This window comes from Schistocerca serialis, chromosome 1 (assembly GCF_023864345.2).
Source record: "Schistocerca serialis cubense isolate TAMUIC-IGC-003099 chromosome 1, iqSchSeri2.2, whole genome shotgun sequence".
NCBI classification, from domain to species: Eukaryota; Metazoa; Arthropoda; class Insecta; order Orthoptera; family Acrididae; genus Schistocerca; species Schistocerca serialis.
Window position 1 is genome coordinate 116,295,198 of NC_064638.1, and position 19,107 is coordinate 116,314,304.

The 19,107-nt window shown below is 36.5% G+C and overlaps 1 protein-coding gene across 1 annotated transcript in view; it reads right to left on the bottom strand.

Moving 5' to 3' along the window:
• Positions 1–2,091: 2,091 nt before the first annotated feature.
• LOC126446720 (glutaminase kidney isoform, mitochondrial-like) overlaps positions 2,092–19,107 on the bottom strand; it is a 205,042-nt gene continuing 188,026 nt past the window's right edge. Inside the window, exon 12 of the mRNA XM_050090989.1 lies at positions 2,092–2,203. Coding sequence (XP_049946946.1) covers positions 2,092–2,203 — 112 coding nt within the window. The remainder of the gene's footprint in view (positions 2,204–19,107) is intronic.

Here is a 19,107-nt window from a genome sequence, read left to right on the forward strand (position 1 = left end):
ATAATCCCTTATTACTCACTGAGTAATTTCCTCACTTCTGATGGTAGAATAATAAGTTTACCTCAAAACAATTTATTTAAAAGAACACTCATGGTTCTCCATCTCTAAAGAATACATGGAGTGGAAATTTTCAGTGAACAAATAATTAGTTGTTTATAAAGTGATCAGCTTGTTTAAAAGCCCTCATTCTCCTCTTTTCTGTACACCCTCATTCTCCTCTTTTCTGTACACATCTAACTTTTTCCCAAAAATTACAGAAATTATTTGTAGCTAAAATTCTCATATTCCAAAATGTGCCTTTTCAAAATTCAGCCCCATAGTTTAGTATCCCTGATGTTTCTTATTCCAACAATGTCCACTTCTACTAGAAGAATTGTTAGTTTGCTAATTATCCAATTTGGAAAATCTCATTCTTCAGCAGTTTTTGATGGGCTCTATGAATCTCTGCAGAAGTAGCTATTGCTGTCACAAGATAATTGCTATAATTTTGTCACTATCCAGATCATGGTTAAACTGACCTGCTATTTTGCCAAGTATAATTTTGTATCACCTAATATTGCTCTTTGTTCCATAAATAATTAATAAGTTAAAACAAATTTTGGTTTTTACTCTTACACCCACCTGTAAATGTGTGTGACAAAAAATGTTTCAGGCAGTCCTTGTTACATAGCCAATGTGATAAGATCACTTGATCTATATAAACCGAAATGTACTATTATTTTGTGAGGAAATCAACACCTAATAGCTAAATTGTCAATATCTCAGAGTCGTTCAGTCAGTAATAGTCATCCAAAAACTGAACATTCCTGTGTAATTTATTTTCTTAATATTATACAGTCAATCAATATTGCAAATCAAACAAATATTAGGCACTGTAACAATGTAAACAAACAAATCTTCACATTATGTGTCAGGATTGAATTTGGAAAATATATTGAAAATATGTTGCCACTCTGTCAGATCAGTTATAGTGTAGCAGAAGTGCTGACCTATGATGAATGTACTGTTTAAACTACTGAACAGAAACTAATCTTTGTAATATTACTGGTGTCAATAAGTGTAAAAATAATTCAAGTTACCTCCTACAGTGTTGTGTTCATGATTTAAGAACTTGCTGTTAAATAAATTGTAACACAAGCCATACACTGGATAGGAATAGGGATACAACTGGGGTAAATCCAAGTCAGCAATGTTCCAAAATGAGGTAAACAGTGTACATGGGGCACAGAAGTGCATGAAACATAGTTCAAAATTCCAAAAACAAGTCCACCTACAGTAGAGAGAAAACAATGATTATGGATAAATTTAATTATTTTTCTATGAATTGTGTCATGTAAAAGAAAACAAAATATAGTGGTAAAAGTGCCTCTAACAAAAAATACCAAAAAAGTAAAACTAACATTACAATGATTAAATTTTCTATTGCAGTGGATGTAAATAACAGATGATGATGGCTTGTTAGACACATACAATAAAGCCATTATCTTACTGTTATTATATATTTAGCTCAGACACATCCGGATTCTTATCTTTTGTATTGATTTTTATTATTTCAATTAAGAGCTTTCCAAGTGATGACATTGTTGCAGATTGGAAGAGAACGGGGAAAGAAAATCATACACCAGAATTTTATGTTTATTTTATATGGCAATTAATTTTCATGAAGGCAACAGCAATAATGAGAAAGCTATGAGAATTGAATGCAATCAGTGAGAGAGACTGCCAAAAGACTTCAATTCATACATAACTCAGATAACTCTTAAAGCAAAGTTATTAATTGATAGAAAGTCAATCACAATCAATCAAATATGTTTTTAACATTCCAAAAATTAGATGCATAGTCTTTTTTTTGTTAGGATATAGTAAATTGTAAATATGGAAATTAGTATATGTATAGGATAAAAAATAGGAATCAAATATATACAACACACTTCCTAAATCTCATTTTGTGTTATGTACTTCATTACAAATAATGACCTCTTTACATGAGGGAGAAATCTTTCTCTTTCTATACTTTCCTGTACAAGCATCATATGGTTTGTACACTTTCTAGAGAGTCAATAATGAAAAGAATATGGATCAACTTCCTTTTCATTGATCAGCACTTTTCGAAAGATTATTTTCTATTTCCCAGTCTCTGATAAAATTGAAGACCTCTGTGCGGCGAAATGCACTGGCTTCTCCCTTAGGGACATGGCCCCACCTGTGAAAAGTAAAATATGTTAGAGTAAGATACTGAACTAAAAGTGACATGAATTTCAGGAAGGGAGCATCCTCAGGCATGTGGAATAAGCGAATGTAAAAAGTGCCACATAAAATCAGCTACAACAAAATGGTACTATAGATTACATCAGCAACAAATTAACACCCAAATGCTTTGTCTTTACTTAATAGAATGGTTCTACTGGAAGTTCTACTGAATAACAGGACACAGTGATACGTCAATAATTTGCGATTCAAAATGGATATCTTGTAGAGAATAAATGGCACCAGCTCAGAACAAAACAAAACAGAGCAGACCAATTATGTACTTGAGAAGGTAAAAAAAAAAAAATGGCATGCAAGGAGACTCTACTAAGGAAGAAAGACTTTTCCTATTTCAGAATAAAAAAGAAACTGGCATGGCAGCTGTTAGTAATATACATGGAACTACATGTGACTTAGTGGGACGAGGTAGAAACAGCTTGTCACAAAACCTTCAAAGACACTAGTGCAAGCCTTTCACTATGCTCAGAACCAGAGCTCAAGTATGACCTTGGAGCCCAGATGACAGGCATAATTTATTCCAACATGTACCACTATCTGCACTTGGTTGCTCATTGTTCCCTCAACAGCTGCCAGAACAGCTTCTTCATCATATTGTATGATGCCTCTAGGTCACACATAGTGTAGGTGATCCTTTGCTGTCATTTCCATAGGGGGAACATTATTTGCCATACTTTTGAACTACCACTGATTATTAGACCTCTATCATTCTGAGCTTGCCTTCCTCTGACACAGCACGAAGCATGCTACTCAACAGGTTATGTGTGTCTCACTGGTTCAGTTTTAATTACAGTGGGAGACAGTATCCAGAGCTTATTGGTTATTGGGGTGGTTATAGTGTCCTGAGTTCTCTATAGTCACTGTTACCTTGTACAAGGAGCCTTTTCGGTGTCTCTGCTACATTTCTCTCAGGAGTCCTCTCAACACACTCATTCCCGCAACATGCAATTGCTTGGCAGTTTCCAGCTGCTTGCAAACAGCACCTAACTCATTCTGTGTCCAAGAACAGCATTCACAGAGGTGCTGTAGTGAGGCTAGTGCTATTTTTAACAGTAACCAAATAACTTGATAAGCTTGCTGATTCTCTTATGGGTCTGTTGCACTACAAGAAATACCAGAGCCTTTCAAAAACTGAAGCAAAAACACTAAAAAGTGTTTTTGGTTATGACAAGAGAAAAACCACATCATCATACGATTCAACTTACTCATATGCATTACCAGCACATAAAATCCCACATTGCATGTGGCAATCAGGGATCAAAGGAGAAAAACATGCAGACAAAGACTACTATCCACAAAGACAGGTCCACTGCAGGTCCAATGAATTTCTGAAATGTAACTGACTCAGTAGCTGTTTTAATGTGCAATACCTTGGAATAATGTAGTACACTGTATCTGAATGTTTCACAGTTAAAAAGTTTGTCTCATAATTATTTTGGCACTTTAATGTGTGTTGTGTAATGTAATATCATTTGTAGAAGTAAATAAGAGTTTTTTTACTTTATTTTGTACTTTCTTTAGTTAAATGAGCATGTTCATAACATAAGGCAAAAACATGCAGGTACTGGATACTTCATGTGTTCAATGGCATATAAATGAATAAGTAACATATGAACAGAAATTACCTGAAGGAGAGTAGATTATACATAACTGGACGTAATAAAAAGTAAGGAATCTATGTTACTGAGTGTAGAAGCACAAGATTAGAGAAATAAAATAAATTTCTTTTCAAATTAGAAGAAACATATGAAATTTCAATTTTCAGCAGTATAAATACTATTTTGTAAGATATATTGAGGTAATTCAAGGTAAAAGAAACAATTAAACTTTTCTTGGAGAAATAGGACATGAATATAAAGAAGAAAAGTTAGATGTATTGATCTTAACAATAATGTAAAACTGAGACTAATTGTTATATTATTATATATATAAAAACACGTAAATGGCTGCTTGGTCTGTGTTTGTGAGTTAATTTTTGTCATAGTCACTTTGTCATTGTTGGCTTGGTCATGGACAATAAAGTACGTAAGTGTGTTATTTAGCAGTTTACTTGCACAAGGAAAAAATTTGGTAAATTTGAAGGTAAGTAATATTCTGTGTGATTTAATGTAATGTACAACCAGATACTTATAAGGTGTGACCTTCATTTCACACTTGCAGCAAAAAATATGCACCTCTGGATTTGAGGCTTCATTTACTGATGTATAAATTATATACTGATAATGTTCATCTTGCGGGTAATATACGTTTTTAATATGAGGGTGTTCAGAAAAGTAGTGCCCCCAAAATTTGTGTGTGAAATTTCTTAAAGCTTTATAAATAAAACAAATGTTATTAATATTTTAGATCTTCATTTTTGTTATCAACATATTTGCTTCCCTCTGCCACTAGGGCTCCAAAGTGTAGTGTGTAATAGGGCAGTGTATAACATAACTATGTCAGTGCATGAGAAACGGTGTGTTGTAATTGAGTTTCGAATGCAAAGAGTTTTTCCGCACATGGACTGCCCTTTCCTTCAGCCTAACAATGCCAGACCACATGAGCACAGTGACATCTGCAACAATCCGACACCTTGGGTTCACTGTTGTTGATCATCCTCCATACAGTCCTGACTTAACCCCACCCAATTTTCCTATGTTTCAACAACTTAAAGAACACCTTGGATGACTTCATTTCAATAGTGATGAAGCAGTGTAAGCAGAGTTGAGGTTGTGGCTCTGAGAAAAAGAATGTTAGTAAAGTTTGTTTTATTTAAAAAGCTTTAAGGGTTTTCACATAAAAACTAAAAACTTCAGAGACATACACCTTCTAAGTTTCCACAATGAAACTCTGTCTCGAAATCCAGCAGAAAATTTAAAGAGATTTTGCTTGTACAATAGCAACAAGACACAATTCTTCACTGTATGACAGCAGTTGTAATATTACTGATGACTGTGTCACTAAAGCAGAATTGTCGGACACAGTTTTCCAAAATTTCTTCACTAGGGAAGATGAAGTAAATATTCAAGAATTTGAACCAAGAACAGCTGTCAACATGAGTAATTTAGAAGTAGATATTCTTGGTACAGTGAAGCAACTTCAATTACTTAATGAGAACAAGGCTTCCAGTCCAGACTGTATGCCAGTTAGGTTCCTTTCAGAGTTTGCTGATATAATAGCTCTATACTTAGTAGTAATATACAATGCCTCACTCAATGAAACATCCCTACCCAAAGACTGGAAAGTTGCAATACTCAAGAAATGAAATAAGAGTAATCCACTGAATTATAGATCCATGTCACTGATGTGGCTTAAGATTTTGAACATATACTGTTTTTGAACATTATCAGCTACATTGAAAAGAAAAAAGCAGTCTACAGACACATAGTCCACATGGATTTAGAAGATATCGTTCTTGTCAAACACAACTTGCTCCCTATTGGCATGAAATAATGAGTGCTATTGACAGGGGATTTAAAAGTGATTCCAGTTTCTAGATTTCCAGAAGGCTTTTGACATCATTCCTCACAAGTGGCTTCCAATCAGACTGCACATAGTTCATAGTAACTGACAGAAAGGCATTGAGTAAAGCAGAAGTGATATCTGCCATTCCCGTAGGAAATGTTAAAGGGTCTTCACTGTTATTAATCTATGTAAACAATTTAGGTGACAATCAGAACAGCCTTCTTAGACTGTTTGCAGATATTGCTGCTGTCCACTATTTTGTAGGGACAAAAAGTCATCAGAAGATCAAAACCAATTGCAAAATAATTTAGTCAAGGGAGGGTGCAAAAAGTGGCAATTTACTCTAAATTATGAAAAGTGTGAGGTCAACCATGAGAACTAAAAGGAATCCATTAAATTTTGGTTAAATGATAAATTGCCCATATATAAAGGCTCTAAGTTCAACTTAATGCCTAGGGATTAAAATTGCGAACAGTTTAAACTGGAATGGTCATATAGACAATGTTGTGGGGTTAGTGAACTGAAGGCTGCATCTTATTGGCAGAACCATTAGAAGATGCAACAAACCTGCTAAACAGACTGCCTACACTACACTTGCCTATCCCATGCCAGAATACTGATCCTCACCATATAAGATTGATAAAAGACATCTAAAAAGTTCAAATAAGGCAGCTGGTTTTGGCTTACTGAAATTGTGGACAGATTGTTACAGATATGATATGCGAGATGGGATTGCAATTATTAAGACAAAGATGGTGAGATCCTTTCATGAAATTTCAATCACCAACTTTTGACTTCTAATGCAAAAAGATTTTGTTGATTCCAACATACATAGGGAGCAATGATCATCATAATACAATAAGGGAAATTATAACTTGCACCGAAAGATTTAATGTTCATTTTTCCTGCACATGGTTGGAGAGTAGGACCATAGAGAAATATTCGGAAGATGTTACAACAAAACCCTCTGCCAGACTGTTATGTATGAACCACAGAGCAGTCACATACCTGTAGGATTACATTAGAACTGAGCTTGGCGAACACAGGGCTCTGAGCCACACAGCACTGTTTCTCATTTTCATTTTTCTGTGCTGCATTGTTCTTCAATTATCATGTCAGTCTTTCAGACATTTTCTTCTACCGTTATTTCTACCCTTCTCTTGATCTTAAGGGTTGATGATTTTGTGCATAAGTACAGGGTGTTTCAAAAAAGGACTTTACATCTTTGAAAATTCACATAAATTATTTCATAGTACCTAAAGAGGTGATTGTAGTGTCAATTTTTAGGAAATACATCAAGTTTTGTCTCTTAGAGTTTGATAATGCCAAATCACACTGCATGGAGTGCTAGGGGCAATTTCGTTAAAGATGTCTGCCTCCCCTGCACTCGAGTGTACTAGTTGTGTGTTTTGGTTTGAAGAATTGAACTCAACAACAACAGTTCAGCAGAATTTCCATACCAAGTACGCTAAAGATCCTCTTAGTAGGCCTACAATTTACAAGTGACATAAATGTTTTGTAGAAACAGGGTGCTCAGTAAGACATGGGAAACATCAGATCATCCAAGCACATCTGATGATGTCATTGAGCGAGTGAACAATGTTTTGTCAACAGCCCTACAAAATTGACCAGGTGTGCATCTTGTAAACTGCAAATCCCACATATGACTGTATGTGTCGAGAAACCATTTGCATTTGAAACTGTACAGACTGATGACCGTACATGCAATAAAAGACAGTGATAAAATTGCTCACAAGAACTTCTGCACAGATGTGTTAAATTTATTACACAAGAGTGAACATTTCTTGGACAAAATCATCTTTTCTGATGAGTCGACTCTTCACTTAAATGGCAAGGTTGAGGTAGCGAAAATCCACATCAATCAGTGCAACATGTTCATGATAAACCTAAACTGAACATTTTTTATGCACTAAACAAGAACAAAGTGTATGGCCCCTTTTTTCCATGAGAGAACGATTAACAGGACAGTGTACCTGGATATGATCAACAATTTTTGATGCTACAGATCCATGAGGATGACCAAGGATGAAATTCTTAATGCATGTGAGATGGTGCACCACCCCACTGACTGACTGATGTCTGGGATTTTCTCAGTGACCACTTTCCAGATCAATGGATTGGCCATGATGCACCAATTTCATGGCCCCCATGTTCCCCAGAACTGACAACACTTGATATTTTTTATGGGGATTCATCATGGATATTGTTTTGTGCTTCCTGTGCTGGATCCCCTACCTGAACTTGGAGCAAGAATTTATGCTGCCACTGAGCAAGTTATGCCTGCAATGCTGCAACAAGTTTGGGAAGAAATCAACTTCCGATGGGATGTGTGCAGGAGAACCAATGGAAGCCACATACAACATCTTTAGTTTAAGGTAAAAAAAAACTTGATGTGTTCCCCTACAAAATAACACTAAACATAGCTCTACATCTTCTTTCAATAAATTTATATGAATTTTTAAAGTTGTAAAGTCCTTTTTGAAATACCCTGTATTGTATGGGTGGTTTTTACATGTTTTGTTAGTTACTATGAGGTTTATGTTTCTCTCTTATGTACAATTAATTGTTCATAGTTTTTTCCACTTTGTTACTTTCCAAGATGTAACTTATTTTTCTAGTAATTAGTTCCCAACACAGCTCAGTTTTGTCCAAGAAATTCAGTAGGGATTATGATGTTATTTTCATTCATCATTTTGAACAGTGTTTTGAATTTTCAGCTAAATTGAAAATTTTGCTACTTTCTTGAAAAACTTCCTATACATTTTTAATGAAACTTTCCATAAAGAGGACTACTGAAGGAATAAAAAATCCCTAGTGCAAGAAATAGACGGCTACATAGGGAACTAAAATGTAACAAGAGTTGTGATTTTGTTACCCATGTAAAAAAATTACAAAAATATTTTTTTAAAAGTTGTAAATGCAGCAAAAGAACTGGTAAACAATAGATTTTTTTGGATAGGGAAAACAAATCAAAGGCATCGTGGTTGGTGATCAAATCTGAAAAAAAATGTCACAGCTAGAGGCCATGATATTTCTGAAATCAAGATAGAGGACAAAACTGCTCATATTTCAGAATTATTTAGTGAATTCTGTATAAACATAAACAAATCAAACATCAATGTAGAAAACTACCCTGATAAGGTAAATTTCTTTAACACTGAGCAGTTTGAAGGTGGACTATTCAGTACATTTTGCAAAACTACTATCACTAAAAAGTAAAACATAATCAGGATGGGGTGGGATACCTACAAAAGTGTTAAAAACAGTCTCTAAAATAACTGCTCAGCATCTATCAACAGTAGTTAACCAGTCCCTTCAAGAAGGTTATTTTTCAGACACACTTAACTATACAACCAATATTCAAAAAGGCACAACAGAACACATGGAAAACTATCGCCCAGTCACTATGAAAAAAATTCGAAAAGGTTTGTGGATAAAATTAGTTCTTCTCTTGACAACTCATTGCATGCCACAGGAATTTTTTGTGACCTACCAAAGGCCTTTGATAGCTGGAAACCCTTCTTGCTACTTTGTAAACTGGAGAAATATGGAATTAAGGGCACTGTATTACAGCTGTTTAAGTCCTACCTATCCAACTGAAGACAAAGAGTGATTATATCATCAGGGTGAGGAACTTCTGTTTTAGGCCCCATCCCGTTCCTGTTTTACATAAATGATCTAACACATAACATCGAGTGTCACTCAGTTTTATTTTCAGATGACACAGTGTAATCATTGAAAGTACCAGTACTGACCAAATTCCTCAAACTGTATTAAATACTTTAGAAAAATTAGATACCTGGTTTGATTTAAACAAGTTAAAATTAAACATGGATGAGACTCAGTTAATGCAGCTTGAAACAAAACATGCAAAATGAAATTAAATTCAAATCAACCACTAAAACCAGGATTTGCATGAAGCTAACTGTGCAAAATTCATAGGAATGTGACTGAATACAGGTGTGTCTTGGGGCTCACATATACTGTACCTTGCTAGTAAATCAAATAGCCTAGCATTTGCAGAGGGGATATTGTATAATGCTACCAGTATGGACATAAGAAAAGCAGTATATCGCAGCTAATTTGAATCAGTAATAAGATACAGAATTGTATTTTGGGGTAACTCAGACCATATGTGTCGAATACTAAAACTTCAGATAACCATTTAGAAATATGAACAGTGCAGGGTGAAGAAAATCATGTTGCTTACTCCTAAAAATCCAAATATATTAAGTGCTCCCTCACTTTACATCTATGGGCTGATTATTCTAGTTTAAAGTAACCCTGATGTATTTGTAGCAAATAATTTTCAACATGATTACAACACAAAAAATCAAAATAATTTTATACTGCCTGCCCACCGTTTAAAACTTTATTCTCAAATACCTCAGTTTATGGGTATGAAAATTTATAACAAAGTGAAAGGAAAATAATTGCTCAGTGAAACTTAGAAACACTTAAAAAAGCCTTTTATGAGAAACTAGTGCAGAAATATTACTACTCAGTAGAAGAATTCATGAAGAACAATCTGAAAATTTGAACAGGAGAGAGCAAGTACTTAGAATTGTTAATTTTTAAAAGTTTGGTACTTTATAAGAAAAATTATTAGTTGTTACATATCCAGTATGTTATATTATATTAAATCATATTCTAAGAAAAATTGTAAACCAACTTTTGTGTTTTGATGAGTCTCCTGTACATTAAGTCAATGACTTGAATTTGATTGTTATGAGACAATAAACCTCAATTTTATTTATTTATTAAGTTTGCTAATTATTAGATTTGAAAAATTTCATTTTTAAGAACTTTGTGAATCCCTGTGGGAGCACAAATTTTGGCTTTGTTCTGTAACATAGGTCATATGTAAACTGACTTTTGTCAATTATAATTTTGCATACTGTAATTATTTTACCTTTTGTGTTAATAATTAATATGTAACACCAATTTTTTTATTTTTATTCTCTCTCACTTCTGTAAATGGGAGTGATGTATAATGCTAAAGGCAATCCAGGTCTAAGTTTTAATCTGTCAGGAAGTTTCATATCAGCGCACACTCCGCTGCAGACTGAAAATCCCATTCTGAATCCAGGTCTAGTAAGAAAAACGTTCATCTTGTAATCATTATGTAGTCTGTATTAAGTTGTTACAGTGAGAAGATCTCTGTACAGCTGTCAGTTATCAAAAATTACAGTTGCTATGTTCAGCCAGTTATACATACTGAACATCCACTAAGTGACTGAGTAAGAAAAATCAATTTCATGTTATGTGTTAATGAAAACTCAACAGTGAAAGTGTATAGTTGATATGTTGCCACTTTGTAAAAACAATCACAGTGAAGGTGAGCTGCTATCCTATAATAAATATGTTGTGTTGTTGTGGTCTTCAGTCCTGAGACTGGTTTGATGCAGCTCTCCATGCTACTCTATCCTGTGCAAGCTTTTTCATCTCCCAGTACCTACTGCAACCTACATCCTTCTGAATCTGCTTAGTGTATTCATCTCGTGGTCTCCCTCTACGATTTTTACCCTCCACGCTGCCCTCCAATACTAAATTGGTGATCCCTTGATGCCTCAGAACATGCCCTACCAACCGATCCCTTCTTCTGGTCAAGTTGTGCCACAAACTTCTCTTCTCCCCAATCCTATTCAATACTTCCTCATTAGTTACATAATCTACCCATCTAATCTTCAGCATTCTTCTGTAGCACCACATTTCGAAAGCTTATATTCTCTTCTTGTCTAAACTATTTATCGTCCATGTTTCACTTCCATACATGGCTACACTCCATACGAATACTTTCAGAAATGACTTCCTGACACTTAAATCAATACTGGATGTTAACAAATTTCTCCTCTTCAGAAACGCTTTCCTTGCCATTGCCAGTCTACATTTTATATCCTCTCTACTTCGACCATCATCAGTTATTTTGCTCCCCAAATAGCAAAACTCCTTTACTACTTTAAGTGCGTCATTTCCTAATCTAATTCCCTCAGCATCACCCGACTTAATTAGACTACATTCCATTATCCTTGTTTTGCTTTTGTTGATGTTCATCTTATATCCTCCTTTCAAGACACTGTCCATTCCATTCAACTGCTCTTCCAAGTCCTTTGCTGTCTCTGACAGAATTACAATGTCATCGGCGAACCTCAAAGTTTTTATTTCTTCTCCATGAATTTTAATACCTACTCCGAATTTTTCTTTTGTTTCCTTTACTGCTTGCTCAATATACAGATTGAACAACATCGGGGAGAGGCTACAACCCTGTCTTACTCCCTTCCCAACCACTGCTTCCCTTTCATGTCCCTCGACTCTTATAACTGCCATCTGGTTTCTGTACAAATTGTAAATAGCCTTTCGCTCCCTGTATTTTACCCCTGCCACCTTTAGAATTTGAAAGAGAGTATTCCAGTCAACATTGTCAAAAGCTTTCTCTAAGTCTACAAATGCTAGAAACGTAGGTTTGCCTTTCCTTAATCTTTCTTCTAAGATAAGTCGTAAGGTCAGTATTGCCTCACGTGTTCCAGTGTTTCTACGGAATCCAAACTGATCTTCCCCGAGGTTGGCTTCTACTAGTTTTTCCATTTGTCTGTAAAGAATTCGTGTTAGTATTTTGCAGCTGTGACTTATTAAGCTGATAGTTCGGTAATTTTCACATCTGTCAACACCTGCTTTCTTTGGGATTGGAATTATTATATTCTTCTTGAAGTCTGAGGGTATTTCGCCTGTTTCATACATCTTGCTCACCAGATGGTAGAGTTTTGTCAGGACTGGCTCTCCCACGGCTGTCAGTAGTTCCAATGGAATATTGTCTACTCCGGGGGCCTTGTTTCCACTCAGGTCTTTCAGTGCTCTGTCAAACTCTTCACGCAGTATCGTATCTCCCATTTCATCTTCATCTACATCCTCTTCCATTTCCATAATATTGTCCTCAAGTACATCGCCCTTGTATAGAACCTCTATATACTCCTTCCACCTTTCTGCTTTCCCTTCTTTGCTTAGCACTGGGTTTCCATCTGAGCTCTTGATATTCATACAAGTCGTTCTCTTATCTCCAAAGGTCTCTTTAATTTTCCTGTAGGCGGTATCTATCTTACCCCTAGTGAGATAGGCCTCTACATCCTTACATTTGTCCTCTAGCCATCCCTGCTTAGCCATTTTGCACTTCCTGTCGATCTCATTTTTGAGACGTTTGTATTCCTTTTTGCCTGTTTCACTTACTGCATTTTTATATTTTCTCCTTTCATCAATTAAATTCAATATTTCTTCTGTTACCCAAGGATTTCTACTAGCCCTCGTCTTTTTACCTACTTGATCCTCTGCTGCCTTCACTACTTCATCCCTCAAAGCTACCCATTCTTCTTCTACTGTATTTATTTCCCCCATTCCTGTCAATTGCTCCCTTATGCTCTCCCTGAATCTCTGTACAACCTCTGGTTCTTTTAGTTTATCCAGGTCCCATCTCCTTAAATTCCCACCTTTTTGCAGTTTCTTCAGTTTTAATCTACAGGTCATAACCAATAGATTGTGGTCAGAGTCCACATCTGCCCCTGGAAATGTCTTACAATTTAAAACCTGGTTCCTAAATCTCTGTCTTACCATTATATAATCTATCTGATACCTTTTAGTATCTCCAGGGTTCTTCCATGTATACAACCTTCTTTCATGATTCTTAAACCAAGTGTTAGTTATGATTATGTTGTGCTCTGTGCAAAATTCTACCAGGCGGCTTCCTCTTTCATTTCTGTCCCCCAATCCATATTCACCTACTATGTTTCCTTCTCTCCCTTTTCCTACACTCGAATTCCAGTCACCCATGACTATTAAATTTTCGTCTCCCTTCACAATCTGAATAATTTCTTTTATTTCATCATACATTTCTTCAATTTCTTCGTCATCTGCAGAGCTAGTTGGCATATAAACTTGTACTACTGTAGTAGGTGTGGGCTTCGTATCTATCTTGGCCACAATAATGCGTTCACTATGCTGTTTGTAGTAGCTTACCCGCATTCCTATTTTCCTATTCATTATTAAACCTACTCCTGCATTCCCCCTATTTGATTTTGTGTTTATAACCCTGTAGTCACCTGACCAGAAGTCTTGTTCCTCCTGCCACCGAACTTCACTAATTCCCACTATATCTAACTTCAACCTATCCATGGATAGGTTGATAATAAATATACTGTGTAAATTATTCAATGCAAGCTGACCATCATAACATGAATTGTGTCAGTAAATGTGGAAAGATTTCAAGTTAAATACCATAATGTTGTGTTAATTTAAACACTTGATACACAATCAAATAATAGTAGGAAACCATAAAATGAAGAGAAGCAGCACTACCACCAAGATAAAATCCATGTCAGAAAATTTCAGTGCCTTGCCCCTTTGGTGAGGACAATTTCCACTTAGCTTTGAGCTGTGGAAGGCGAACAAGGGGGAAACAAATGGTAATGCCAAAATTTTTCTCTTAACATGGTGGCTTTATTGGAGTGAACAGTTACACTAATTCTCAATCTTTCAAAATCAGCTTTAGTTCTTTAAGGCAAGCAGCTGCGATTAATCAAAACAACAAACACTTTTAATACAGTAGCAAAGGGTAATCTGGGAAGACAATGAAATTTAAATAACAACTCTCCACAAATATGGCTTCACAGGTAAGGTTAAATTTATGATTATAAAAAAAAAAAAAACCTTTCAACAAATGTCCCTCAATGGCTTTAGTAAAACAATGAGTGATAGGCCTAATGAGAAAGTGCAGTCCACCCCAACATTTCCATAGATCATAGACATAAGTTGCACAATTTAACCCCAAGGATTTGCCAAGATAAAATTTTCCCAAAACGTAAAAGATGCTGCATCAGTTATCAACATAAAAATTGACAAGGAGCCCAAGGCTAGATTTTAACATTTCTGACATTGCAGCAGTAGGCAAGATAAAATTAGCTCAGTTAACAAAATACAATTGCAATTGCACCAAAACTCAAATACAAGTTAAAATTTAACACACACAGCGACAACCGCCAGCTTACAATAGTTCAAAACATTATGCAATCTCATAGGTGCGCAGCTGTCATTACCAAGCGGAGTGTGTGAACCAACTTGAAGCATAGGACAGAAACGGCAGAAAAAAAAAAAAAAAAAAAGGACAAAAAAAAAAACTACCAAAATTCACTCTCCATAAACTTTACGTTTGATGCCCGGGTGAGGAAACGGGAAATCGTATCGGCACAGGCCAGCAAAAACCCCAGACAAACACACAGAATCCCATAAATTCCAAAATAAAAGTTTATCAATTATCCCCCAAAACCCCAGAACTTAGCACAAGAGAAATTACAGGCCACAGGATCCAAAGGCACTCTGCAGAAGAGTAATGAGGGAGAAGGTTAAACAAAGTTCTGCAACGGCACAATAGAACACCAAGAAAAACACACTAAGTAAGGTACATCACCCCACAGAATGCCGAGAAACACGAAAACTGGGGTTTACCCATGTTTCCGACACAATCATAACAACAAAGATAATCTTCTTAGCCATAGCATGCTGAAACACACAAACAGCACCAAACTTCCAAGGACAGAAAAGTACTCCCCTGTAAACTATATCTGGTAGCAGCACAGCCACAAGCTCCTGCCAAGGCGTGGTCCAGGGAAATCGCCGCAAGAATGATGATCCAGCACGAGTATTGTCACCCAGACCTCAGCAAGGCGCAGTCAGACAGGGCAGGAAAGCTGGTAATCAGGCAACGACTCCAACCACCGACCCGGGGAGCAGCAAGTAACACCAGCCCCAGCCAACGACAGCGTGGAGGGACGCACCATCCGACGCAAAGGGCAATGCTCGCGCTGCTCACGCCCAAACTTGACTGCCCGCACACACACCACCGGACAGAGATAGCGCCACCCGCCTCCAGGAGGCGCCCCGCAACAGCGAAAGAAACAGCACTTGGAGGCCGAACGATCAAGAATCGATTGGGAAATCCGCCGCCACGGAACAGTCTCTATAAAAAGAACTAAACTAAAACTAAACTAAACTCTGTCCGAACAGGCTTTGGAAGGCTCAATGGTACCGACCAGCCACCGTGTCATCCTCAGTCCACAGGCGTCACTGGATGCTGATATGGAGCGGTATGTGGTCAGCTCACCGCTCTCCCGGTCATTATGAGACTGGAGCCATAACTTCTCAATCAAGTAACTCCTCAGTTTGCCTCACAAGGGCTGAGTGCATCCCACTTCCCAACGGCACTCAACAGACCAGATGGTCACCCATCCAAGTGCTAGCCCAGCCCGACAGCACTTCAATTCGGTGATCTGATGGGAACCAGTGTTACCACTGTGGCAAGGCTGTTGGCTACTGCAAAAAGAACCTAACCCTTAAGACTGTTAAGACTTAAACATGACTGTGAAATACATAGTATCAATGGTTTATTTTATTTATTTATTTATTTAGATTTTTTTGTGTGGAGTCATCAATATGATGGCTTATACAAATGTCAAATACCGCCCAGTTAGCCATACAGTCTAATGCGCTGCTTCCTGAGAGGGAAGGCATGCCGGTCCTCGCACAAATCCACGTGGTGGATTAGTGTCGAGGTCCAGTGTGCCAGTCAGCCTGTGGATGGTATTTAAAGCAGTTTTCCACCTAGCTCAGCGAATGCGGACTGGTTCCCCTTATTTTGTGTCAGTTACATTTCGTCAGCGATTGCTGTGCAAACACCATTGCAATGTCTGCGTACACCATAATCATTCTTCCATGCAAACATTTGGCATTACACTTGTCTGGTGTGAGACATTGCTGTGGGCGTCCACATGGGGCCAAACAGCACAATAACCCTTGGTTTGGTGTGGGGTGGCAGTGGGTGGGTGGATTGCTGTGGCCTGTTGTCCTGTTGTGAGGTTGTGAACCACTGAGGGCTATGGTGGGACGAAGCCTACCCGCCATTTCTAGGTCCCCAGTTTAATACAATACAGTGGCATGAAACCTTAACACAGATTGAAATGCAAATATTAAAGTGAGGGACTGTTATTTATGAGCATACTACCCTCTTGATGGCCCCAGGTGGGGGGGAATAAGGAGGTGTTACCTCCTCCTAGAACCTGCATAGGCTTTTTATTGATTTCAAAATTCTGACTCATATTTAAAAGAGCTTGTCTCTGATTCTGTTCAACTGCAAGCAATGGATAACACAGTGGCTTTAGTAGAAACCACATTGCTTGTGTATCTTTAATAGAAATAAAGTACCTGATATTTCTCTCTCACTTCCTTGTACAGCTGTAATAAGCTACAGAAAGGGACAGTTGCAGCACCTAACACAGTATAAACAAGACTGTATTATACATGCCAGATACCTGTCCATAGTGTCAACTGTATGTTTTTATTTGATCCTTCAAGACCAGCTGAGATTTCATTCAATTTCACACAGTACAGCAATTATAGCACAGTATGATGAACATCGTCGTGCTCTGCTGTAGACGTATTTCAAATATACTTTATCTGTGGACCCAAATACAGAAAAATACAAATGCATGCATGCAATGAGAGGAAAAAATAATGAAATATCAATGATGTAAAGGTGTTAGGACCTTCTTAAATTGCATGCTTCTCACAATTACGTACAAAACCAATGGAGGCAAAGACCATTGTCCTCATGTCCTAGGCTATTAAAAGTTGGTTGTACCAATCAATTTGATGTTTGTTTTCCAAGGATTTCTACATCTATATTCGTATGAATAATAAGAAAGATGTAGTTTAAGATATAGCAGTAATCTACTGACTGGATAACAGTCAGGCTTTTGAGATACAATAAGCTTGTGACAAAGCTGGCAGGGTCTCTTCACTTCCTCTCTCGTATTGCCATCTGCCTCCTTAAATTCATTTTTTCATTTTTGACTAATTACCATTAACATACGTGAGTACAATATGCATTTTCATAAAAGAGAAAGGTAGCCCTCAGTCTTAAAGAATATACCACCAGGTCTAGTTTTGTATTTAATTTTATGTATGTAATTAATTTTCTGATTATTTTACATATTCCTAGTTAGTATCTTTTGTTATAGGGTTAAATGAGTAATTGTTTGTGACTTAAATTCTATTGTTGACTTATAAACAAATATAAATTCTGTACTAATTATAGACAATTGGAAGAAGAGCCACTAGGATTCTTAAAGTATTTATTTGGCTCTATTTAAAAATATATTAGCAAAGCCAGCCCTTAATTAACTCCAAAATAATTACCAAGTTTGTCAAAAGTATTGTTTGTATAACTATATCTGCTGATTTCATTATTTAAACAAATAATTCAGTCTAACCTTTGTGGTGGAAGTAACTGTTTAAAAGGAGGAATTTTTCTATAAATTCAGTTAGTTGAATGAGTTATGTTTTAATTATAATTTCTATAAATTAAACATCAAAAAATGTATAGTTCCAGTACCTATTATTGTGAGAATGTATAAAGACCCAATTTTTTGGTCCTGAGACAGTCAGTCCACGGCCAGTTTTCAGACAAGAAACCTGTATTGGTTAGATCAACAACAATGCATCAACTTAACCATGAAATAAGTGTAACACGAATAGGGTGTGTGTTAAAACGATGATAGTGTCTGTTCAATAGTGTTACACATACCGTATAATTCTGCAAGAACTGTGTGGTAAGGTTTTTACTGCTCATAGATGTTCAATGGTAAACTACTGTAGCAGTATGCTGATGTTTGCCTGCAAACTATTAATGAGTTAACCAATAGTGAACTGGCCATGTTAACTGTGCAATATTGAGGGGTTGTGAACGGTGAAAGTAAAAAACTGTGAAACACTACTGTGCAACTGTCAGCTGCATCATTTACAGTAGTAAGTGTTGAACTTCCACCCCCAATTTTTCAGCCAGTATAACAATGCAGTATGTCAACATCAAGGACAATCAACGAAGAAATAAAGCAGTTGAATGTCTCACAAGCTTTGTGTACTTCCTGTCTAGTTTATTTCATGGGGCACAACATGTTCTCAAACTCAACTTTGTGGCTCCATAAAAAAATGGAACTTTTAGAAACTTATCCACTCTTGTGTAAATTTCTGTGAATACCCTTGATCATACTATCAGTGAAAATGATGTAAGACCTTATGGTTGGTGTCAATAGTACCAGATGCAGGAAGTTAAAGTTGTCTATGTTTATGTTCATTTATTATTTTAAAGATGAGTGATAAGGGAGTAGAAAATAGTGTGTTTTGTGAGAGAGAAAGATCCAGGAAATAATGAGGTAAAGAAGTAGTATTTAAAAATTTAAAAATGGATTCAGATCTGAAGCAGGATCAATGTTGTACAGCAAAATGATGGTAATGTTATTAACAGAACTTAGTACACTGATAGTAAGAATGAAGAAAGTA